We start from the raw sequence: 25,100 nt of genomic DNA, 5'->3' as shown, positions 1-25,100 counted from the left end.
ATTGAGGTCAAGGTCGGATCGAAATCGGCGACGAAGCCAGAGATGGCGTTTACGGTGCCGGTACGGGGAGTTTTGTGGTTTTTCGTTTCAGTTTCAGTTCTGGTTCTTTTATTTGATTGGTTATGGTTTGTCGTCGGAATCCAACTCAGATTAAAGAAAAAAAAAAGGTTTGCCCCAAAACTAATGAAAACCATGATGGGAGAAGAAATCTAGATCAAAGCTCGCTCGTCTTCTGCCAAGTCTAGCGATGAGTTTAGGCTAGTATCACCTCCAGTAAACCATGAAGGAAGGTTGCCTATAAAGTACACGTGGGAAGGCTAGGGTACGTTGAAGAACTTGTCTCCGCCGTTGGAATAGTACAATGTGCCCGACGAAACGAAGACCTTGGCCTTTGTGGTTCAAGATATCGATGCTTCGGACCCTAGTGGCCCAATCGTGTCGTGGACCATCTAGGTGGTCGATGAACATTCCTATCATGTTGAAGAGGCTGCCTGAGGGGTTCCCTGGGAAGAAAGATGAACTGGGTGGTGAATATGCTGGAATCAAAGAAGGGCACGATGATTGGAAGGTCTCGGGGTGGCGCGAGCCCAAGTTGCCCTCCATTCGGCGATTCTGGGACCTTCTCCTTGAACTGCCGGTGACGACCTTGGATCAGAAGCAAGCGGCTGTTGATTTCATGGTTTGACCGGGTCCAACTAAGGGTAAAAGAGAAGTTTGCATGGTAAAACTCACGTAAAGAGCACGTGAGGCCCTTTCCGTAAGAGCAGACGAAAATTACTAAAATATTGACCATATTAAAAATTTTAAAAACTTTGTTGGGATACATTGCAAATTTTTAAAAATTTGAGGCAAGATTAAAGAAGTAATCAAACTTTAAGAGCGTTAATTAATTGTATTTTCTCCTTTTACTTTTTAAGACAATTAAGAATATAATAGAAAAGTGGTATTTTTGGCACATGTTGATAGTTTGATGTATTACTTTAGCACACTTATCACTTTATATAGCTATTTAAAAAATGGTTACTAGTTGAAGGTGCATTTTTATATTTTTCCTAAAAATAGAAGGAGAAGAAGGAACCACTTGACTTTAAATTTATGTTATGTTCAAATCAATGTATGTTAACTTTAGCCTTCTCATGATATGCATGATAATGATTTATAGGCGCTCTGGGTTGCTTATATGTAACACCAAAACAATTATCAAATACCTATGAAAATTTAACACGTTTATAACACATCGTTAAGAAAAGTAAATTAAGCTTAGTCAATTGACATTTCACAACTGTTGTGAAGTCAGTTTTGTAAGTATTTATTTATCTCATCTGCTCATTCATAAATTGAGACATTTTGGGTTCCTACTACTGCGAAACATATTCTAAGATTAATAATACTCCTTAATCTATAAATAAAATTCTATTTTCAACATTTCTGGTATACTTTGAATGTTTCAGCATTTCTTTCTTTGAGTGAATTTGGAACTATAGAAATGTATAAAAAATATATAAAAGATGTATGTATATCATTTTTCATAACAAATAGACAAGAAAGAAGACGAAGCAAAGATGCGTAAACAAAGGAGGATTTGTTCAATTTTTGAAAACCTCATTCAAGGGAGTAATCTACATGTCATATAAATGTCCATCAAGTGTCCATCAAATAATGATGTGGCTTTTAAAATTATCATTTGATCAAATTCATCATTTGATTAATTACACGCCCAATAGTGATTTTAAAAGCCACCTCATTATTTGATGGACATTTATATGACATGTAGAATTACTCCATTCAAGGCAGTGAATTTGGCACAAAACATAACGAAATAAGACAACCAAACAGATTTGAAGTGGTGGGTTAGCTTGCTTCTGAAAATATTTTTATTGGGAGATAAAAAGAGAATATAAAAAACAAATAAAGCAGAATTTAAAGCCAACATTCTTTTGGAAAACTTGAATATATAACAGAAAAGAAGAGAGAACAAATAAAAAAAAAGGAAGGATTGAAATAACAAAACTAACAATACGCGCCAGGTAGGGGTCGAACCTACGACTTTCTGCTTAGGAAACAGACGCTCTATCCACTGAGCTACAGGCGCTTCAATGCTCACGTTTAATGTTTTTAGTTTTATATACATTATTTATTACAATATATAAAAATACAAATATAAAAGAACCTCCTTTCCCTCTCTCTCTCTCTCTCTCTGCAACCCTAGTTCTTTCTCTGTCTTTCTCAAATTGAAAACTTTTGACCGGTTTCGTCATCATATCAGACGATCTCCGTGAGCTTGGTGGTTCAATCATCCATCTAACCATAACCCACAGCAAAATTGAGCTCGATGGCCGGTGGTTCCGATGTGGTCGAGACCACTTCTCTCTCCTGCGCTCGATGTGGAAACCCTGCGCACCTTCAGTACGAACAATCTCACTTCTTTAATCAATTCAACAAAACCTGATTCTCTCTTTTGCTCTTACAATCATAAGAACTTCATCGAATTGTAATAAAACGGATAATTTCAATGAAAAAGTCTTAAATTTCATTGAAACTCATCGTTTTATTGGTTTTTATAGTAGTACTAAAGTTCAAGCTATTTGGGCACATAAGAGTTTGTGCATTGTATAAAATTAGATTCCTTTTGCTTTCTTGGCCTTTGTAAGTGCACTTGGTAATTTAATCGGACTAGCATTACTAGGAGATCAAGGTAATTGCGTTGTAGATGAGCTTCGCGATTGGTTTGATTGTTTTTTGGCTGGACTTCTTTGGTTTTGACATCGAGGTTTCTTTTATATTTGTTTAGAATGGTCGATTTATTGGATGGTTAAACAAGGTTTGTTGAAGATGGTTAAAGATTCTTATTCTTGAATTGACTTTGGTTTGTTTTCAGGTGTCCCAAGTGCATGGAATTAAAGCTTCCTCGCGAAGGCGCTGCTTTCTGGTTTGCAATCTTTTCCTGCTTCATGATTATTAATTTGAACAAATATATGTAAATTATCTTTGCATGATTCTTTTTTCAATTCAATTGTTTTTGGGTATTTGAAATAATGTTCATACTGTTACAAAGACTGATTTGGGTATTAATATTTTAGTTTGAAAGCAAGCTTGGAGCCTTCTGTTTGACCGGAAAATCTGATTTCTTGAAGTGGGTGTGTATGGATATTTTCCTGCAAAAATTGTGAGCATGACTTGCCAAATTTAGCATGCAGTACTAAAACTTGATGAGATTGGGTCTCTGTAGAAAGTTGGCATTTTTATGGGAATTCTGATTTTCAGCACCTATCAAGTCATCTAATAATATGTTTACATGCATGTGTGTAAGGCCTTATTGATCACATGACAGTAATGACTCATCTTTGGATCTGAGTTGATTGTTAGTTGTGAAACCTTGGTTGAGAACTCATGATGGAAGGTTAATTATTTAGTGTATTTAAACTTGGGTGTGCTACATGCAGAGCTTGCTCTAAAATCTATACACCTTATTTAGTGAAACGTCATATTCTTTTATATGCCTGGAGGGATCCATTTTTTGAATGTTTGTCCGTCGTCTTGAAAACAATATCATAGGGAATCTGGAGGTCCAATTGAAATTGGCTTGTCCCTTTGAGTTCTATGACACTACACTGAATTTACTTTTCTTAACACTTGTATCTATCAGATAATATTGTAATAAATATATTTCTCTATGCAAAAACTTAGTGAACATTGCATTCAAATGCTATGTAAAACACATTAAATCAATTCAATTTTTGTGGGTGCTGTTAAAGACATATCTAGCCCTAATCTAGATACACATTCAAACGGTTGTTCTCAGGATAGTGATAACTCTAAAGAAAAGATTAGCTAACTCTAAAGATTAGCTATTTAAATTCAAATACTAGATAACTTATAGTTCAGATTTACTTCAGTGTAACACTTAGATTAGAACTCTTAATCTCTTCTCTTATCACTTTGTAATCTCCTAGTTCTTTGTAACTACTTCTCTATAAATACAAGAGCCTTAAACCAATATTTGTTAAGGCAGCACAAAGCATAAACTCAAATCTTTATATGGTATTAGAGCTACACTAGTGACTCACGTCTTTTTTTTTCCCATTTTCGATCATGTCCACTACAAACCCACCACCACAGCCCCCACCCGCCACCAACCCACCTCCTGCTATCATCTCCACCCATTATCAACCCCCTCCATTGGTCACCTTCACCAATTTTAATCCTACCAAACTCACCAACACCAACTATCCGGTCTGGCTGCCTCAGATCGTTCCGCACCTCAAGGGTGGCAACATAGTTGGCTACGTTGATGGCTCCACACCCTGTCCTTCTCCCACTGTGACTTCCACCAAGGATGGCGTCACCACTACGTCCCCCAATTCGGCCTTCCTCCACTGGAGCATGCAAGATCAACTGCTGCTCGGCGCTATCAACTCAGCTCTTTCCGAAAAGATGCTGACCCATGTCACTCGTTATTCTACCTCCCGAGATGCATGGATGACTTTGGAGACTCTCTTCACGTCTCAAACAAAGGCTTGCACCATGCAGGTGCACTATCAATTGGCAACTCTCAAAAAAGGCTCCTCCTCCATCGCCGACTACTTTCACACGTTTCAGACGCTGTGTGACGCCCTTGCTGTTGCTGGCCAACCTCTCAATGGCTTTGAGAAGGTGTCCTTCCTCCTAGCAGGCCTAGGATCTGAATTTGATCCCTTTGTAACATCTGTTACAACCAGAGTTGAACCCCTCTCTGTGGACGAAATCTACGGCCATCTCCTCTCCCATGAGATGCGCTTAGAGCAGCATCAAGCTTCTCTTGATCTCTTGGTTGCCGGTGCTAACTTTGCCACCCGAGGCAACTCTTCTCCACACTCCAACCGTGGCATGCGTGGTTCCCGCGGTCATCACCCTTTTGGCCGAGGCTTCTCTTCTGGTACTTCCAGGCCATTTCGTGGCAGGGGCCGTGGACACTCATCCGGTCGTGGTTCCTCCTCCAACCGCCCATTATGCCAGGTATGCAACCGATATGGACACGTTGCTCTGGACTGCTACAACAGATTCAATGAGGCTTACACTCGGGAACAGCCATTTCTCAAGCTCAGGCCTATCTCTCTGCTCCATCCAGCAGCACTGATTAGAATTGGTACCCCGACTCTGGAGCAACACACCATCTAACGTCAGATCTGGCCAATTTGAACATCAAGGCTGAAGACTACTTGGGCTCGGATCAAATCCGTATTGGCAACGGTAAGGGGCTCTCAATCAAACACATTGGTACAACTCGACTCTCTACTCCTATTTCCCATTTTGATCTCCTTGATATTTTACATGTTCCTCATATCACAAAAAATCTAATCTCTGTTCAGAAATTCACCAAGGACACTAATACGTTTTTTGAATTCCATCCATCCCATTTTTTCTTAAAGGACCGTCGCACGGGGAAACTCCTCCTCCACGGGCCGAATAAACATGGTCTCTATCAGTTCTTCCCTTCCGCAAATAAACACCCCCGTCATGCCATGGTGGGTGAACGTGTTTCTACTTTTCAATGGCACTCACGGCTGGGCCATCCCACCTTGAAGATTGTCCGTTGTGTGCTTTCCCGTTTTCAGCTTCCAGTTGCTTCTACAAAAGACTCCACTGTTTGCACTGCCAGTCTTGGTGCAAAGAACAAGCAACTTCCTTTTTCTTCAACTACCGGATTTGCCAATTGTCCTCTTGACTTAATCTATACTGATGTATGGGGACCAGCCCCTGTTAGCTCTAGGTCCGGTGCAAAATATTATGTTTCCTTTCTTGATGCTCATAGTAAATATACTTGGCTTTATCCAATTTCCTTAAAGAGTGATGTTCTTTCAGTTTTTTGCACTTTTAAGTCTTATGTTGAACGGTTCTTTAGTACCAAAATTAAAGCAATTCAATCCGATTGGGGTGGTGAATACCGCCCTGTCAATAATCTTCTCAAGCAACTTGGCATTCAACATCGTGTATCTTGCCCACATACTCACCAACAGAATGGTGCCATCGAACGGAAACATCGACACATTGTCGAAACCGGTCTAGCATTGCTTTCTCATGCTCATTTACCCTTAAAATTTTGGGATGATGCCTTTTCCACTGCATGCTATTTAATCAATCGCATGCCTACCACAGTTCTACAAAATCATTCTCCGTTTGAAACACTTTTCAAATGTTCTCCCGATTATACCTTCTTACGCACCTTTGGTTGTCTTTGTTGGCGGGCCCAACTTACGTCCATATAATTCAAACAAGTTTCAGCCACGATCTGTCCCTTGTCTTTTTCTCGGCTATAGTCCTCTTCACAAAGGCTACAAATGCCTCCACTTACCCACAAATCATCTCTGCATCTCAAGAGATGTTATTTTCAATGAATCTACTTTTCCATATACTCCTCCCTTATCCTCCATTGAGTCTACCCCTTGCAATACCCGGCAACAGCTCTCCCTGCCCATTCTCATACCACAGCCGGCAGCACAGCTCCCACAACCTGTCCTAGAGCCCTCTTCTCCCCATTCCTCTCACTCTCTGCAATCTACATCATTGCAGCCTCTCTCTTCAGCTTCTTCCAGCTCTGCCGAGTCCCCACTTCCAACTGATTTTTCAGCCTCTTCCATTCCTCCTTTAGTTCCACCTGCATCCTCACATCCCATGGTTACTCGTGCTAGAAATAACATATCCAAGCCTAGAGAGTTTACCGATGGTCGAGTTCGGTACCCTCTCCCGAGAGCCTTACTTGCCGAGTCCTCAGCTGTTGAGATAGAGCCTACTTGTCACTCTATAGCCGTGAAGGATAAAAATTGGAGAGCTGCCATGAACACAGAGTTTGATGCCCTACTGCAGAACCGAACTTGGACACATGTTCCACCTGACTCAGCCACAAACATCATTGGCTACAAATGGGTCTTCGGCTGAAGAGGAAAGCTAATGGATCAATCGACCGGTACAAGGCACGCCTAGTTGCTAAGGGTTTTCATCAACAACCTGGAATAGACTATGGTGAAACCTATAGTCCAGTGTTCAAACCTACTACGGTACGTATTGTTCTGTCTCTTGCTCATTCCCATGGATGGCCCATCCATCAGATTGACATACAGAATGCCTTTCTGCACAACAACATTTCAGAAGTGGTCTATATGTCTCAGCCCCCTGGCTTTGCTCACCCTCAGTTTCCCAATCATCTATGTAAACTCCAAAAGGCCTTCTATGGCCTGAAACAAGCACCAAGGGCTTGGTTTTCTAGATTTAGTGGCAAGCTACTGACACTCGGGTTCAAGGCCTCACAATCGGACACTTCTCTATTTCTCTACCAGTCGGCCACATGCACTATCCCAGTGCTAATCTATGTAGATGACATCTTGATCACTTCTTCCAGCTCCTCTGCCGTCCGTAACCTCTTGTCCACATTGAAACAAGAGTTTGCTGTTAAAGATCTCGGCCTTCTCAATTATTTTCTGGGACTTGAAGTTCTTTCCAGCTCCGGTGGCTTTTTACTATCTCAACATAGATATATACTTGATATTCTCAGCCGGACAAAGATGGCAGAAGCAAAACTGATAAATTGTCCTATGGCATCCTCTACTCACTTGTCAGCACATGAAGGTGACTTATTTTCTGATCCCACTCTCTTCCGCAGCACAGTGGGTGCACTGCAGTATCTATGCATCACCAGACCGGACATTTCCTTTTGTGTCAACAAGTTGGCCCAATTCATGCACAATCCTACAGATCTTCACTGGCAAGCTGTGAAAAGACTACTACGATATCTCAAGCAAATTGTGCACTTTAGCCTTCAATTCTATCGCACAAACTCTGCTTCCATTCAAGCCTACTCCGACGCTGATTGGGCCGGAGACCGAGATGATCGTCGCTCAACGGGCGGCTATTGTATTTTTCTTGGAAAAAATCTCATCTCCTGGAGTTGTAGAAAACAGCACACAATGGCACGGTCAAGCATAGAGGTTGAATACAAATCCCTTGCCAACACTGCAGCCAAACTCTCCTGGATCCTATCTCTCTGCTCTGAGCTTGGATTGAAGCTCACCCAACCACCAACACTATGGTGTGACAATATTGGAGCTACATACTTAACCTCTAATCCGGTTTTTCATGCTCGCACCAAGCATGTCGAAATAGACTTCCACTTTGTCCGGGATATGGTTGCTAAAAAGATCCTACTGATTCAGTTCATCTCCAGCAAAGACCAGTTTGCATACATCTTCACTAAACCACTATCCTCCGCCCGGTTGGCCTTTCTTCGGTCCAATCTCAACGTTCTTCCCATACCGTTGAGATTGCAGGGGCGTGTTAAAGACATATCTAGCCCTAATCTAGATACACATTCAAACGGTTGTTCTCAGGATAGTGATAACTCTAAAGATAAGATTAGCTAACTCTAAAGATAAGATTAGCTATTTAAATTCAAATACTAGATAACTTATAGTTCAGATTTACTTCAGTGTAACACTTAGATTAGAACTCTTAATCTCTTCTCTTATCACTTTGTAATCTCCTGGTTCTTTGTAACTACTTCTCTATAAATACAAGAGCCTTAAACCAATATTTGGTAAGGCAGCACAAAGCATAAACTCAAATCTTTATAGGTGCCAACTTGGTCCTTGAATATGGGTTGCCGAGGTTGTCTCTGTAGATTAAAGGTACGTTTGGTACGCGGGATGACTATTCCATTAGGAAAAATGAATAGCTTTTATTAGGAATGAAAGAAGGTGGAATATAATAGCTTTGAACAAGGATCATATACTCTAAAACTTAGAATAACCACTCCCATTTTAGAGGAGTAGCTATTCCTCAATTTAAGGAATAGTCATTCCCTCATGGGCTATGCGAATGGCTATTCTAAGGCTCTTTCATTCTTAATAAAAGTTATTCATTTTCCTAATGGAATAGTCATTCTGCGTACCAAACGTATCGTGTGTGTTGAATTTATATGCAGACAGGAGGTGTCTTGCCTTGGTGGTAATTCACAACCACTGTTGAATATCTGCTGTGGGATCAACATAAAAGAGTTCAGCGTAGAAACTGCCATTTGTAACTTTGCTTGTTTTTGATACTGTCATGTATTAATATTGGACCCAAGGAGAAAGATGTCTGTTTAACTTCTTTCAATATGGTTTGCATATTGGCCCTTTGATGACAACTTAAATTGTGTATGTTCCTTGAAATTTGGAGTAAACTATGTATTTCTTTATTCTCATATAATGTATTTCTTAACAGCACTCAGGATTGTTTCAAGGCTTCTTGGAGCTCTCATAAATCAGTGCATTTGAAGGCAAAGCTGTCCTCACTTGGGACAGGTCCTCCGCTTGAACAAAATTCCGGCTTACTTGATGAAGGTTGGCTATATTGCTTGAAGAAAGGACAGGCTCGAACTCCAAAACTTCCCCATTTTGATTGGACGGGGTATTTCTCAATGACTACTTCTGCTTCATATTCTACATAACTTAGCTGCTGCTCTTGGCAGACTTTTATGTCTGATGTTTCTGATGCTACTTCTAAGTTGGATAGTTTTTTTAATTACCACATTGTCTTTCTGATTTTTAATTACCAAACATCCACCATTCATCAATTACAAAAAAGCTTATGGACCAATGTGGAAGGGCCTAAGATATTAGATAGTGTTGTTAGCTGGTGATATTTGACTGAGGCGTCTTTATTGTTTTAAATGGTCTTAGAAATATGTATAAAATCTCCTACATTTATTTGGAGATAATAGGACAACTGCCTGAGTAGAAATTTTCTCACATTATGCGAAATAGAGAGAAGACAGATAGTATGCGTGCAGTAGATTATGAAAATTTTGAGTAGGAGAAAAACCAGCCACAGCTAATCTTTTTTTGGGGCAGGGTCCTGATTATGGGCCTTTATTGGAATTAGTTGTGCTTTTCACCTTCTTGTACCTTTTTACGAAAATATTTTTTATTTCTAACTTCTAACATTTTCATGATGTTTGTTGAAGTATGCTTTACTCTTTTAATTTCTTGTTATTGTCAAACCATGACTACTGTATGTTATTGTTCAGGACACTGAGGCCATATCCTATATCTACTAGACGTGCTGTACCTGCACCTATTGAGCAACCTGACTGGGCAGTTGACGTGAGTTGACACATTTATGTGGTTTGATAATTTCTTCTATACACGTCAAGTTTCAATGTCTACGCATACTTGGCATGTGTGCTCTCACTAATGGATGTTTCATCCACAAATATGGATAGACTCAAGTTTTTGAAATGTACTTTGTCTTATTTGATTTAATTGAAGTTGAGCAAAATGCTGAAGCTGCATTTTGTTGTCTCCTCTCTCTCTCTCTCTCTCTCTCTCTCTCTCTCTCTCTCTCTCTTACGCACACACACACACCTTTTATATGGTGTCTAACGTAGTTTTCATGCAACTTTCTTTGCCTTTTAACTTGTAGGGTATCCCAAAAATTGAGCCAAATAGTGATCTGCAGCATGTTGTAGAGGTAGACTTGTGCTCTCAAGTTTGAGTGGCATCCAATGATTTGTATTCAAATTGGACTTTTCCCTTTCTTTAAGTCTCGCCTCTATTCCTCTTTGTTAATTGATGTATTTGTTTTGAAGATCAAAACTCCGGATCAAATCGTGAGAATGAGAGAAACTTGTCGAGTAAGTTTGAATTATAATCGTTCTTTTTTCTTATCAGAGCATATTCTCCTATTCATGCCAATATTGCATCATTCTCTCATCCATGATTTTCCTAAAACTATGCGTCAATTAATTTCATGACTATATGCGTGTATGGGAACACGGCATCCTTCATGCTCTTAAACATAATACAATGGTGTCATCTGATCTGTATCATCGTTCCTAGGGGGAGTGAATCTGGTAGCACTGGCTGGTCTAAGAGTACATTCTAGGAAGACGAATTTTGCAAACATATTTGAGCCCTTCAGTATTGTTGAAATATTTTATTTTTTCATGACTTTTCTCTTTTTCTTTTTATTATTATTATTTTTTTAAATACAAATTATATATGTGGGTGTGCTAAATTGGTTTTGTTAGGCTATTTAAAGTGCCTTTATTGATAATACATATTGAGTCTTTTCTCTACAATAATATTTTACTTATTGTAGGTATCTATTATTTTTAGTTGTACTGAACCTTGGCATATTTATTAAGCCCTTTTCATTGACATATTCTGAAGTTTCCTATTTTACAATCATTATCCTTAGATTGCAAGGGAAGTTTTGGATGCAGCTGCTCGTGTAATTCGTCCCGGTGTGACAACTGATGAGATTGATCGAGTGGTTCATGATGCAACTATTGCAGCTGGTATGAGTTTTTATTCTCCAGAATATATTAGTACTTGTTCTTTTTATAATCCCTCTTTTTTTGTCCTCTTTGAACTCTTTACTCGGACTTTACTTTTAAGCACCAAAGATATGACTGGGTGGAGTAAGTATTATTACATGTTGATGAGAAAGCAAGCAAATTACTTTACCCTAATGGTACTGCACCCATCCTCAAATTGCTGAAGTGGATTCAAATCTTGCTGGCAGTGAAAATTTGAATTTTTTAAAATACATGTGTGCATCAAAGAGGGTGATATTATTCCTCCATTGATTAAGAATTTCAATTTCTGTGAAGTATCATGATCATCCTTTGCTGACGTAAATTGGTTGATGGGTCTTATAGGGGGTTATGTTAGACTGGCCAGGTTAGCTGAAATTGACAGGTTTTGACCTGTTTTTCTTCCTTGTCTGATCTTTTAACTGCCACAAATAGGAAAAACGTTGGACCTGTTCCTTGACCTGACTTCTGTGTTGGTCTACTCTGGAAATTATGGTTTCTATGGGGCAATGCAATTGTTTGTATCCATTATCAAATTGAAATGGATGATGCAATGTCAATACCTTTGATCTATGTTGGACACTGATGCCTGTAAATTCTTTTGGGGATTTTTTATTTTTTATTTTTGATAATTAATCAATATATCACTAAAAGTGTAAGGCGCCTCAATGTACAAGTATACAAGAGAAGCCGCCTAGGTAGTAGGGGCAAAAAGAACAAGAAAATCATGATACCTAATTACTAAGTATTATGATTGTTGTACAACTTTTGACACAACTTTTGTACAACTCCAACAACTTTTGTACAACTCCAACAACTTTTTTTTCAAACTAACCATTGGATCTGTTTTCCTACATGTGGATCCTACATATCCAATGGTTGATTTTAAAAAAAGTTGTTAAAGTTATACAAGAGTTGTACAGAAGTTGTAAACATATCATATCTCAATCACTAAAAGAGAAGCATAAGTAGATGTCCAAAGATTCAAAGTGTTGAAAAATAAAGATTTCAAGTCCTCCAAAGTCCTCTCGCAGTCCTCAAAACACCTATTATTCCTTTCCCTTCATAGACACCACAAAAGGCACAAAAGCACCATCTTCCAAACAGCAGCACTCCAAGTAGTCGATCTTGTGGGTTTTGTTCACTGAATTAGATTTTGGAGTGCCAATTGATCTTGCCAACTCATTCTTTTTGGCGTTTTGGATTAGAAGAAAGGGCACTTGTACAGCTTAAACGATATTCTTTTTTATGCTTGTTTTGGAGAAATTTTTATTAAGGTAAGGTGTTTAAAGAAGCTGCCAAGTTTAATTGGCTAATGATGATGATTGAAGGTTGGGAAGATTTGCCATTTTTTTCTATTACAAAATTGGAGCCACAAATATAGGCTGCCATCATTTTTTGGGTGATAGATTGTCTCAATGCTTAGATTTCTTGGACTATAACTAGGACTGTTGAGCAGAGTGATTGTTATCTTGTATGTAGTGATACAGATGGTAACTTGACTGTCTGAGTCATACTGTAATGTTTGGCCTATTTTTTTTAATTAGGAAATGAATAATGTCAAAGCACACGCCAGGTACGTGTCGAACATAGGACTTTTTTAAGAAGACTCCAAGAGTAATTATCCTTTTTTATATTGATATTAATCGTGGATTCTATAAATCTGTCAATAACATCAAATCAGATTCCTCGCAGTGTGATTGGTTTATGTATCATGGCCATTGGTGGTGTGTTACTTTAATTTTTTGGAGTGCTAGACTATGGGAGTTTGAATTTTTAGCTATATAATCAATTAATGGTGTGCTGAGTGTCCTTAAATATGACTTTACTGCAGGAGGATATCCATCTCCTCTCAATTATCATTTCTTCCCAAAGTCTTGCTGCACGTAGGTACTTCGTTGTATTTATTTACGAACTTTCTCGTGATTGTAGGGTATTGATAAAGTAAATCTTCTTCAATTTTTTTCCATGTTGCAGGTCAATTAATGAAGTAATTTGCCATGGAATTCCAGATGCCAGGTCCATGTTATTTCAATTACATTTGTTTCCTCTTTTAGTCCTGAGCAAATTCCTGTGCATTGTCTGCTCTCTCTTTCTCTCTCTCTCGGGGCAACCAAATTTTGAAACAATAAACTTCTTTCGATCTTGTAATCACCTAAAGTATGCTCTAGCTTTGGGTTACCTGATAATTCTATAGTTATAAAATAACACATTGGTAAGTTTAGGCTGTTTAGCTGGACTGACAGCTCTAAGTCTATCACTTTTAGTTAGTAGTGAGCACTCCTAGGATGATATTTCTGGGAATTTGTGGTACAAGGTGTTACATACCAATGTTAGGAGGCGTAAAAGCATGCAGGCAGTACAGGCAGCCGACACAGCAAGAGAAGAATATGACGAAACCCTAGCTGCAGCAAACCCTAACCCTAGTGGCGGCTGATCCGAATATGGAAAGAGGGAAGGGACAAGTCGGTGCTTGGAGAGCATGACTTGTGGGTAAGAAAATTCCTACGAATAAGGGATTGATATTCCCATTGATAGTAGCTTCCTAAGAATAAGGGACCCAAGTAGTGGCCCTTTGTTGCCCAAAGCTACATTTGTCTCTTCTAACATATAGACGATTAGCTCTTAAAATTTCAAAAACACAGGTTAAATGATGTAGATGATCCCCCCAAGATCAACTATAGATTAATATATCATAAAAAAAAAAAGAACAAACTTACGCAGGATTCTACCAATTTACCAAAGATATCATTCATCAAGGATTGGAAGGTAGATGGGGCATTTGTAAGGCCAAAGGGCATGACCAGAAATTCAAAATGCCCATGGTGTGTCCGGAATGCGGTTTTCTCCACATCGTTGTGGCGGTAGTGGTGGTGTGTTCGCTGGACCCGTGGTTCTTCTCGGCTCGAAAAAATTTTGGGCTCTTCGTTGTGACTGCAATCGCTCCTCATACAGCCTTGCGAGGCCTACTGCTACCGTGAGGGTGGGGGGTCGGGAAGCCTGGACTTCTGGCTTGATTCTTTCCTTAAGGTCGCTTAGGAACCCTTCAATCTGTTGTGCTACCGAGAGTTTGCCAGCCTGGCTCAGCAATCACTCATTCTGTCCTTAATACTCCCTTACAGTCCCTGTTTGTCGCAATTTTGTGAGGTCTCCAAAAAAATCGTTGAATTGCGTAGGACCATACCTTACATGCAACCCTTCCTTCAAGTTTCCCCACAATGCACCCTCCTCAGTTTCTTTAAATAACTTGTACCATAACTGCGCCTCGCCTTCAAGATGGTAAGCCGCCAAGACCACCTTGTCTTCTTCTGCCGTGTCTTGAAAGTCAAAAAATTGCTCTGCACGGCATACCCAACTAGTTGGGTCTTCTGTACCATCATACTTGGGGAAATTCAATTTGGCAACCTTTGGGAAAGAGCTGCCAGATTCCGTTCAGATGAGATCCTTCCCGGCTCGGGATCTGGTGGAACCTGCAGAATTGCTTTGACCTTCTCCCTATAGTGGCTGGAGCTTGATGGCAAGAGCAGCCAATATCTCTTCCATTCTTTTGGTAAGTCTTTCTTCCAATACTGATCCCAACTCCTTTGTGCGATCAAATCTTTGGTCTGTCATGTTGAAACGTGGCTCTGATACCAACATGTTATGGGCCTGTGTTTGGGAATGAGTGATGGGTTTGGTGAGAGGCAAAGCCGCCAGATCGGTTTTCCTGCGCTTACCTATGGTGAGTGTGATAGTAGGGTATTCGAGGTACCCTTGCCTCCCAAGCAACTATAAGAGTTGAGTAAATATTTTCTGCATACTTGTTTATTTCACAAAACCCCTATTTATAGGGTTGCGATTACAAGATGCTAATAAGTGCATAATGGCTAGTGTCTTATTCTTAGGAACTCTTTCCATCTAACAAAGGGGGAATCAATCCCTTATTCTTAGGAAGCTACTATCAATGGGAATATCAATCTCTTATTCTTAGGAATTTCCCTACCCACAAGTCATGCTCTCCAAGCATCGACTTGTCTCTTGCCTCTTTTTATATTCGGATTAGCTGCCACCAACATGTTTGCTACAGCTAGGGTTTCGTCATATTCTTCTCTTGCTGTGTCGGCTGCTTGCATGCTTTTACTCCTCCTAACATAGGTACGTAACACTGCATTCTATATTTTAGGGAAATCAGATCAGGCCCTCTTATGCCTTTTGCTGTTTTGACTTTAAGACCCCATTTTTCAATTTGATAAATTTAAAACTCGAGTTTAGACCGATTATAAATTTGAGACCTTGTTGTTAGCATTTTCTGTTGATTTTTGACAAAAATGATTGTGAAAAGACCATTATTGTAGCACCTCAATTTTTCATCTATTTCTTTTTTTCATATATATATAAAATTCTTGAGGCTCTACTACTATGACGTGACTTTAAGAATAACAACGGAATTTAATTGAATTACGATTGTAAGTACAACACCAGAGCACTAACTGAAAACCTAATTTACACTTATTCACACAACTATACAACTTTGTTTATATTTACATTCTATTATTGTTTCACACTACTTGAAACTATGTTTACATTTTTCTAAGACTACATATATAAACAAACGATACTATTACAACACAAACTTGATCAATCTTCAGCCAAAGCCTTGCCTGGGTTTAAGTTGATGTATTCAACAAGACTCTTCTAGGTAAATGGCTTTGGAGATTTGGGCATGAGGAGCATTCCTTTTGGAGACAAGTGATTGAAGCGAAGTATAGGCTCAAGAGACGAGGTTGGTGCTCAGAGGAAGCTCGATTTCCTTATGGGGTGAGCCTTTGGAGGAATATTAGAAGTGGTTGGGGTTCTTTTTCCAATTTCCTATCCTACAAGGTTGGTGATTGTTCTCACATCAATTTCTGGCATGATGTATGGTGTGGAATAGAGCCACTTAAGCATTCTTTTTCCGATCTCTATTCCATTGCTCAAAACAAGGAGGTCTCTGTGGCTAATTATTTAGACCTGTCCAGTTCCCTTATCCATTGGAATCCTAGTTTTATTAGGGCTGCACATGATTAGGAACTGGAATCTTTTGACTCATTCTTTAGTCTCTTATATTCCTCAAAGTTGCATTCAGGGAAAGTGGACAACTTGTTGTGGACTCCCTCTAGTAGCCAGAAATTTATAGTGAAGAGTTATTATACTCTGTTACAGTCAGAAGTGTTTGGAAGGTCAAGGCCCCTCCTCGCATTGCTTTCTTTTTGTGGCCAACAACACTTGATAGAATTCTTACTGTGGATACTCTTAGAAAGAGGGGCTTTTCTTTAGCTAATTGGTGTTGTTTGTGTAAAAAGAATGAAGAGACGACTAATCACTTTCTCATCCACTGCAAGTATACTTCGGCTCTCTGGCAATTGATCCTTAATCTTTTTGGAGTCTCGTAGGTTATGCCTAACAATATCCAAGAACTTCTTCATTGTTGGAAAGCACAAAGGAGGGGACATCCCAAAGAGACTATCTGGAAAGCTATTCCTGTCCTCCTAATGTGGAACATTTGGAGAGTAAGGAATTGTCGTATTTTCGAGGATAGTGAGACAAACGTGCTCTTTCTAAAATATTTCTTTTTGAGATCTCTCTTGGGTTGGGTTCTTGTTAATGTTCCTAACTTTGTCTCTACAAATCTGGTTGATTTGATTAGCTTTTTACATTGTAGCAGCTTAGAGCATTCCTAGTAGCCTCACCAAATTTTATTCACCAAAATAACTAAAAATTACTTTTTTCTATTCTGATGAGCCACTTTATTAAAATTCCCCCAGCAGCCTCACCATTTTAACTAGTCAATATTCACTATTCCATTTAAATAATAATTTTTTCATATTTCTTTATTTTTTCTCTACATAATATTTTTATAAAAAATCATTTATATCCATGAAATAAGGACATTATCGTGTGAGAGATGGGAGATGAGAGAAGAAAATGAGAGAAAAAAGGAAAAAAGTGTGCTAATCATGTGAGAGAGAAATGTGAAACAAAATTTGGTGAGTGGGTTGTTGAGTGAAAATGCCTGGTCTAATTTGACTAGTAATTTCAGTCATCAAATTTTTTTGGTTAAAATGGTGAGGCTGCTGGGAGTGGTTTTTAAGAGTTTTCATCAAATTGGCTCACCAAAATAGCTAAAAAACTAATTTGGTGAGGCTACTAAAAATGCTCTTATAGGGTTGAGTCTATATTGTATACTCTTCGTGTACGTGAGTTTAACCCTTTTTTTTCTCAATAAGATCTGAATTATTCAAAAAAAAAAAAGCCTCGCTTGGGTTTTCAAAATACTATGTCTTCCTCAGCCTCAAAGGATAGTAGTCAAAGCTATTTGGCTCTCTTGAGTCTGTCCTTTATAACTGTAAATTTATAACAATTTACAAGTGGAATTGTGTGTTCATGGTTCAGTAAGAGCACTAGTAGCAGTTACCCTATATTGGTTCCCTTCCCTATATTTAGGGAAAATTTCATGAAAAACATCAAAAAACCTCCCACAGCAGATGCCCTATATTTAGATGAGGGGGTTGGGAATGAATAGTGATTCCCAATGTATACATGTCTACTATTCATTCCCTATGTATTATTTTAATATAAAAGAAGTATAATTAATTGATATAGGGAAGAGAGAAAAAGTAGGAAAGAAAGAAAAAGAATAAAATAAGAGTAAAAAAATAATATTTAATTGATATAGGGAAAGGTAAGGGAATCTATTGTGGGGTATTTTTTTATAGGGAAGCAAAAAGTAGTTTTGTTCCCTAAACATAGGGAAAATGGTTGGGAATCTGCTGCTAGTGCTCTAAGCAAACGCTATCAACCATGTTGTGTGTGTACTTAAGCCATCTTTTAAAAAATTTCTCTCTTGTTATTGCAAAGAAAATTATTTTTTACTATATCAGAAAATGAGAGACTTTTCTATTTTTCAAACTTCCTAAACATGTCTATACTGAAACATACTTTAAATAAAGCATAAATACACAATCTGAATTACGTTATTGAACTAGTTTTTCCCTTGGACAGTGTTGAACTCCCTACCCCGTTCGACGTGAGGTTATTGAATGTTCTCCCCCATTCAACCAAAAAGGATTGAGCAAACCACCCCTCTCAACTAGGGCTCCATAGATTAACCCCATACGGATTTGGCATTGTTGAATGTTCTCCCTCATTCAAGCAAAAGGGTTGAGCAAACCACCTCACTCAACCAGGGCTCCGCAAATTAACCCTATATAGATTGGGCTTGTTGAGCGCACCACTTTGCCTCATTTGGGCACGTTGAGTGTACTACCCCTGCTCAACCCTGGGTTTTGAACGTATAATCCCCGATTGAAATGGGCTTGCCTTGAGTAAACTTTCCTATTGTAAACTTTATACTTTTCTTTATTCATAAAACTATTCTTGAAAACAACATTTTAAATATACTTTGTACTATATGTATTTTTCATGAATTTCTTTCGAAAACTTTTTTCTCAATTGCAAAAGTTGTAAAGAGCATACTCATATTCTCAAAGATATTCTTGATAAAATCTCTATATCATTTTAGTAAATGCAAGCCAAAAAAAAAAATGTTATCATTGCTGGTAAAGAGATTTACTTATAAATGCATGTAAAAAAAATCTAGATGGTAAGAATATTTACTTACAATGCATGTATAAACACATTTAATACTTAAGCTGGTAAAAATGATTTACTTACGGGTTTTGCTTAAATCTTCGTAAGCTTTTATTTCCTCCATGTACTCATCTGCAATATATCATGTTCATTAGCTAGGATTCTTTGTCTTTGAAAATCCTAACATTTTATCAAAACCCTAGTCAATTAAGTTCTCCAAATTTTCATTTGGCCATTATCTCGTTCGAACGAGATATCTTGCCTTCAATTTTTTGACGTAAAATTTATTCCAATTCCCAATTTTCTCATCACCCATCACTTCCTCTATATCATATCCCAATAATTAACTGAACATGCATTCCAAAATATAAAATGTACTATCAAAATTGATTTATTCTAATCAAAACCCTAATCTTTGGTTTATTTGATCCTTTTAACAATTCTAATGTAATGTAAGCATCATAACATTTAATGCATTGTTACTATAAACATTTAGCGGGCATAATTTAATCACTACTTGAATAAACGGGAAGAAAAATAAGTAGAACTGTTACCTCACTGAGCTTCCTTCGAAGTTTAAATGCAGGGAAGAAACTTATGAATTTTTAAAATCAGAATAACCCTATTTATAGGAAATCTTTACTACTCGTTTGAATGAGATTTCTTCTCATTCGAATGAGAATGTATGTCCAGTCGCTAAGGAGTTTTGACACGTGGCATGACGTGTCGTCTAGGGTGGCAAGACGCCTGACATATCTCGTTCAAACAAGATTGTTTCTTAGCCATTAAGAAATCGTCCTACGTGTGACATGTGGCACCCGACGCAATTTTTGACCTTGCACATGGCTTCTGATGTGGCATCAAGCGTTATTTTGCTGATGTGACAGTGCTATATAACATCTGGCTTGACACGTGGCATGGCATGGCACTGAACGTTGTTGTTGATGTGGTTGATGGTGTGGTAGTGCTGACGTGGCGGATGCGTGTTCGTGCTGACATGGCAAGCTTGTTCGAACAAGCCTTGCCTCGTTCGGATAAATTTTTTTTTAAGTTTTCTCTAGTTTTCATTTTTCTTGCCTTTTATTTCTATTTTCTTCTATCTTTTATTTATTCAAGGTATTACAATTGTACCGTCTAGATGAAAAAAAGAAAGAACTGGTGGCTCATGCTCAAGGTATTACAATTGTACTGTCTATTAGGGGTAACTGTGAGCCAAGTCCTTTGTCAGGGATGGCTACGAACAACCCGTGTCAGGGGTGGCTTGCCCACCCTGCTGTTTAGGGGGTAGCCATGAACCACCCCCTCTATTAGGGTTGACCTCCACACCCCCTCTTTTGGAGGTCATTTGTAGCCACCCCCTAACCCCGTGCGTTGAGTTGTGCCACTTGCGGCCACCGCCATTGTTGGGCGAGGTGAGGTAGCTCAGCTTTTTTTTTTTTTTTTGGGGGGGGGGGGGGGATTTGAGGGTTTTAAAATAATAATAATAATAATAATTAATTTGGGGTAAAAATATCTTTTCACAGCTATTTCCGTTAAAAATTGATGGAAATGCTGGCAGAGGTCTTGAATTTAAAATGAGCCTAAATTCGGATATTAAATTTATCAAATTGAATACAGGGGTTTTAAAGTCAAAATGGCAAAAGGCACAGGGTCCTGATTTGGTCTCCCCATATGTTATTTTATGCGGTCATCATTCTAATGGGGTCCAAGAATTGAGCTTTTGTGTGGCTCTCCTTTTGTGAGCTTTTGCAGTATAAGCATGTATAAGCATGTATTTATCATTGTTCCTGTAATGAGTTCTGCAAGTTTTCAATATTATTGTCTTTAGCATCCTTTATTTTGAGGTTAAGCATAAAGAAAACCTTCCTCAATGGATGCTATTCTATTTGCTGCAGGAAATTAGAGGATGGTGATATTGTCAACGTGGATGTGACTGTGTACTATAAAGGTGTTCATGGTAGGAAGCTTTATACCAATCTGATAGGAGTTCGAATATTTCCAAAGAAGCTGCATATTTAACCAATGGTTGACTCATTATGCAGGTGATCTCAATGAAACATTCTTTGTGGGGAGCGTTGATGAAGAGTCTCAACGGTTGGTCCAATGCACTTATGAGTGCTTGGAGAAAGCAATATCCATCGGTATGTGTTGGATAAACCAATTAAGTGATATCTGAACTTTGTAGGATCTCTCTCTCTCTCTGTGGTTGTGTTTTGGCTGGGACCCTAGTTTTGCCCCTGTTGGGTCTTCGAGACAAAAATGCTCATAGGAGCGGTGCTAATTCCTAGGGCTGTTCATACTGCTGATGGGACCAATAAGACCACATGCACAAACATTTTTGTCTGCTTCTGATAGTCTGGTTTCTGTTTTAGGAAACAGACACCATTGGTCCGGTGCTCAGATTTGGAGGTAGTTTTCCAACAATTACGGAACTAACTGAAGGGGATTTGAATTTTAAATTCCCAAAAGTAAAACTTCTCTGTTTCTTTTCTATATCACCACCACCTCTCTATCTTTTCTTAATTTTAGTTTCCACTTCTGTTATTTTTCTTTTCTTTATTCTCCCTCATCTTCTCCATTCTCTCTCTCTCTCTCTCTCTTTGTATCTTCACAGTTTTTCCCCTTATTTCTCACTGCTGCCCCTCTTTGCATTATTCTCGTTCTTCCCTGAAATCACCTCATTCCCTCCACACCCCCCCCCCCCCCCCCCCCTTTTCCCCTCCCCCAATAACCATCTTTACTCACCCCCAGACGCTAATCTCCACTGCTCTGTTATAGATCTTCATTGTTCTAGTTGACTGTCTGTATCTCTCTCTCTCTCTCTAAAATTGTGAAAAGTTTGTTTGTTGAGATCAACCTGTTTGATCTGAGTTTGCAGAATGTATTATAATTCTGCAAAGATTTTCAGTCTTGTATACAGTTTAAGATCTTGAAATTTAAAATTTGATGTCTGATTCTGGTTTTTTTTTTGTAAAATTTAGTGAAACCTGGAGTGCGATTTCGGGAAATTGGGGAAGTCATTAATCGTCATGCTACAATGTCTGGGTTCTCCGTGGTATGTGTAAAACTGGTCTGCAGTTGTAAGCAACTTTCTATCAAAATGGTTGACAGTGTTTGGTAATTCTTTGCTCTTTCTGCTGCACACATAGGTAAAATCTTATTGCGGTCATGGTATTGGAGAGCTCTTTCACTGCGCACCAAATATTCCTCATTATGGAAGTATCCTAAATTAAGCAGGCTTTTGAGCCCACTATTTTCTATGTTATTGAAGTCCTGTCATTTCGCGTGGGAAGTTACTAATGAAGTATCATAAATGAACTCTCTTTATAATGCTGTAACAATAATTTTTTTTAAAAAAAAATAAAAAAAAAGGAAAAGAAAAGAAAACCTATTCTTTCTTGCTTGCCTCATGTATTTGTGACCTTAACCCAAGCAGGAAATAAAGCAGTTGGTGTGATGAAGGCAGGACAGACCTTTACAATCGAACCAATGATCAATGCTGGTATTTTGCAAATTGTTTAAATTTGTGAGCATACTAGTTGAATTGATTCTTTATTTGCTAGCTACATCTAAAGAAATGTTCTGAATAGGTGTTTGGCGTGATCGGATGTGGCCTGATGGATGGACTGCCGTCACTGCTGATGGCAAGTGCAGTGCTCAGTTTGAACACACTCTTTTGGTAACTGTGAATTTCCTTCTTCTTTCAGCATTGTTTCTTTGGCAGTTTGGTCTAAGTAACTGTAACTGCTTTACAATGTTCATATAAGAATATAATTGAGACTCCCAAGCCTTCATCTAAAATCTTGTAATTCAGGTGCACTGTCCTTTTCCTCCAGGAATCATCACCCTTCTTGATAATTTTACATATGCACGAGACATTCTTGATTTTCTTCTAAAATCCTTAATCTTAGGAATCATTTGTGAGGTTTGTTGGGGTTCTTAGTTTTAGTATGTTACCTCAGTTGATTCAGCTGAGCTCTTGAATTTAGAAATGCTAGGATGGTGTGGTGTTTACGTGCATGCTAGCCGGATAAGTTAATTATTCAAACTTGTATAAACCTTAAGTTTTATTATGTCAGCACCATAGTTTTCAAATTATCCAGGGCAAGGCTAGGTGTAAGCCTCGAGGCCCGATGGTCATTCTCAACTTTTGAGTTCTTTTTTGTTATAAATAAATAATGAATAAAGTAAAAGGTTAGAAATTGTAAATTACAAACTAAATTGACTTTTTTTTTTTTTCAAAAAAAGGCTTAGTTGTAGCTTTGTTTAAAGCAATAACCCAATACTCACAATAAAAGTGAATATCAAGAATAATCTCCTGATATAGAATGTTATTCCATAATATGCTTTTTCTTCATGCAGTTCATTAAAAATTGTAACATGGCCTGAGGATGTGATAAATTGGTAGAACTCGTCTCAAGTTGAAAGGATTAAACAAACCAACTAAAACAACTGAGCAAAGCATTAAAATCCTGAAAAATTAGCAAGAACACTTTCCAAAGAGTGAAAATACTATAAGTTTCAATATTTGACCTATATGTCTGAAAATTGAGAATGGTGTGAGCAAAAGACATGAATAGTTCTTTGGGGGCAGAAGAGGGTGTTGGAGGCCTGACTTCTAGTGCTCGTTGACTCTTGCTTTCGGGAAAAAAAACAGAAGAGAAAAATTAAAGGTGTGTGCATACCCATATGAGGTGCCCACCTTTTAGGCTTCCAAATGTTGGCAGTTTGTGGCATTTGGTTCTGCCTGAGATAGGTGCATGCGTGTAAAAACTATGATCAGCACCCATGAAATTTATCAATCAGGCTTGTGCTCTTATTGACCTTCCTTTACCCGTATCTCTTGTCAATGGAATTATAGTGCCACCATTGGAAGAAACACAGAGAGCAACAAGTTGTGTGATTTTTGACCAGTCGATGGTATTAGCATTTTCATAGTTGATGCAAATTCTTTTACTGTGTAACCGAATTCATGACCTCGTTTGTGTGATTTGGGTTCTGTATACATTTTAATAAACCTTGTGAAACATCACATCCAATACCATTTATGCTTTATGTATGTTGGTAAATGACAATGGTCTCATGAGTAGATGTTTATGACTTAATTTATGCTCTTAAATCCCTCTTTAGAAATTGGATATGCATAATTGCTTGTGTTGGATAGGTCTATATCTCTTTCCTGTGTTATCTATCATTTAGGTGACGGAGACCGGAGTTGAGGTTCTTACAGCGCGGTTGCCTTCCTCCCCAAATGTGTTTCCTTGGCTAAGTGCTTAAGCGTTGGCAGGTGTCTATATGGTAAACCTGGATGGTGGATGCAAGAGAGTGATCTACCAATACCGTACCATCAGTAAACCGCAGTAAATCATCGAGTGAGGAATTACTACGATTTCCTTTTGCTGGATGCGGAATGTTGTTTGTAACTTGATAAATAACCATCAATTAATATAAAACTTCCCAATTGTGATTTGGTGTTTCACAGTTGCTTTGTGCACTATCTTGTCCTTTTTCTAGTTGCTACTGGTGCTAGTTTTGGCCCATCGGATGCACCAAGCATGCTATTTTGTTTTTTTGTGGTAACTATGTAATAAAATGCAGGCTTTGATCTTAATTTGAAATCAGAGCTTGAAATTTCAATCGTATGAATTTCATCTTGTAATTTAGAAATTTTTGCTATTGGAACTGTAATGAATTTCTGTTAAATGTAAGTTATACTTGAGATCTAATTGGGTACAAAAAAATATATATATATCTCCATGTAAATGCAGATGGTATTTGGGCATGTTAAAATCCTTGATCCATAGTTAGACTTAAATAAAGATATACCATTTTGGCTTTTTAGTGCCCATATAAATCTTGAATGGTTTCTATACTCTTGGTTAACGGTAACTCAATTAGGATCTAAACCAAAATTATTTTAAAATTATAGGGTGTACATCATCCCCATTGATCTTAATTTGATACCAACGTTCAATTATTGGATTTATTATACAACTATCTTTATCTTCAGCTTCTTTCTCCAACAAAAGTACTACACCTCTTAGGCCTACCCCCCCCCCCAAAAAAAAAAAAAAAAAAAAAAAAAAAACTGTACGGACATGATACATATAAATTATTTTATTTTATTTTATTTTTTTAGGTCAGCACATAGGAAAATGATTCA

The 25,100-nt window shown here is 38.2% G+C and overlaps 1 protein-coding gene and 1 non-coding gene across 3 annotated transcripts; one reads left to right on the top strand and one right to left on the bottom strand.

Annotated features, from left to right (window-relative positions):
- Positions 1–2,019: 2,019 nt before the first annotated feature.
- On the bottom strand, positions 2,020–2,092 carry TRNAR-CCU (transfer RNA arginine (anticodon CCU)). The gene has a single exon. It is a non-coding gene; the product is annotated as a tRNA-Arg (tRNA).
- Positions 2,093–2,195: 103 nt separating this feature from the next.
- LOC133879688 (methionine aminopeptidase 1A) lies at positions 2,196–24,583 on the top strand. Of its 2 annotated transcripts, XM_062318379.1 has the most exons (17): positions 2,246–2,406; positions 2,879–2,929; positions 3,081–3,166; positions 9,235–9,420; positions 10,040–10,115; positions 10,435–10,482; positions 10,601–10,645; positions 11,212–11,311; positions 13,164–13,215; positions 13,307–13,348; positions 20,833–20,894; positions 20,980–21,078; positions 21,919–21,992; positions 22,087–22,156; positions 22,374–22,439; positions 22,528–22,616; positions 24,137–24,583. In XM_062318379.1, the coding sequence occupies exons 1-17, from the start codon at positions 2,383–2,385 to the stop codon at positions 24,212–24,214; spliced, it is 1,248 nt and encodes a 415-aa protein (XP_062174363.1). In that variant the 5' UTR covers positions 2,246–2,382; the 3' UTR covers positions 24,215–24,583. The 2 variants fall into 2 exon arrangements, with proteins under 2 accessions (XP_062174364.1, XP_062174363.1); XM_062318380.1 differs by lacking the exon at positions 3,081–3,166 and having other exon boundaries at positions 2,196–2,406.
- The last annotated feature ends 517 nt before the right edge of the window (positions 24,584–25,100 follow it).

Source organism: Alnus glutinosa, chromosome 10 (assembly GCF_958979055.1).
Source record: "Alnus glutinosa chromosome 10, dhAlnGlut1.1, whole genome shotgun sequence".
In the NCBI taxonomy this organism is placed as follows: domain Eukaryota; kingdom Viridiplantae; phylum Streptophyta; class Magnoliopsida; order Fagales; family Betulaceae; genus Alnus; species Alnus glutinosa.
The sequence above is the reverse complement of the archived record's forward strand: the minus strand, read 5'-3'. Positions and strand labels throughout refer to the sequence as shown.

Bases quoted from the DNA above. Each gene is read 5' to 3' on its own strand.
- LOC133879688 (XM_062318379.1), top strand. From the start codon at position 2,383: ATGTGGAAACCCTGCGCACCTTCA. The intron at 10,646-11,211 runs GTAAGTTTGAAT...CATTATCCTTAG, and splicing joins GAATGAGAGAAACTTGTCGA to ATTGCAAGGGAAGTTTTGGA. The intron at 21,079-21,918 runs GTATGTGTTGGA...TGTAAAATTTAG, and splicing joins GGAGAAAGCAATATCCATCG to TGAAACCTGGAGTGCGATTT.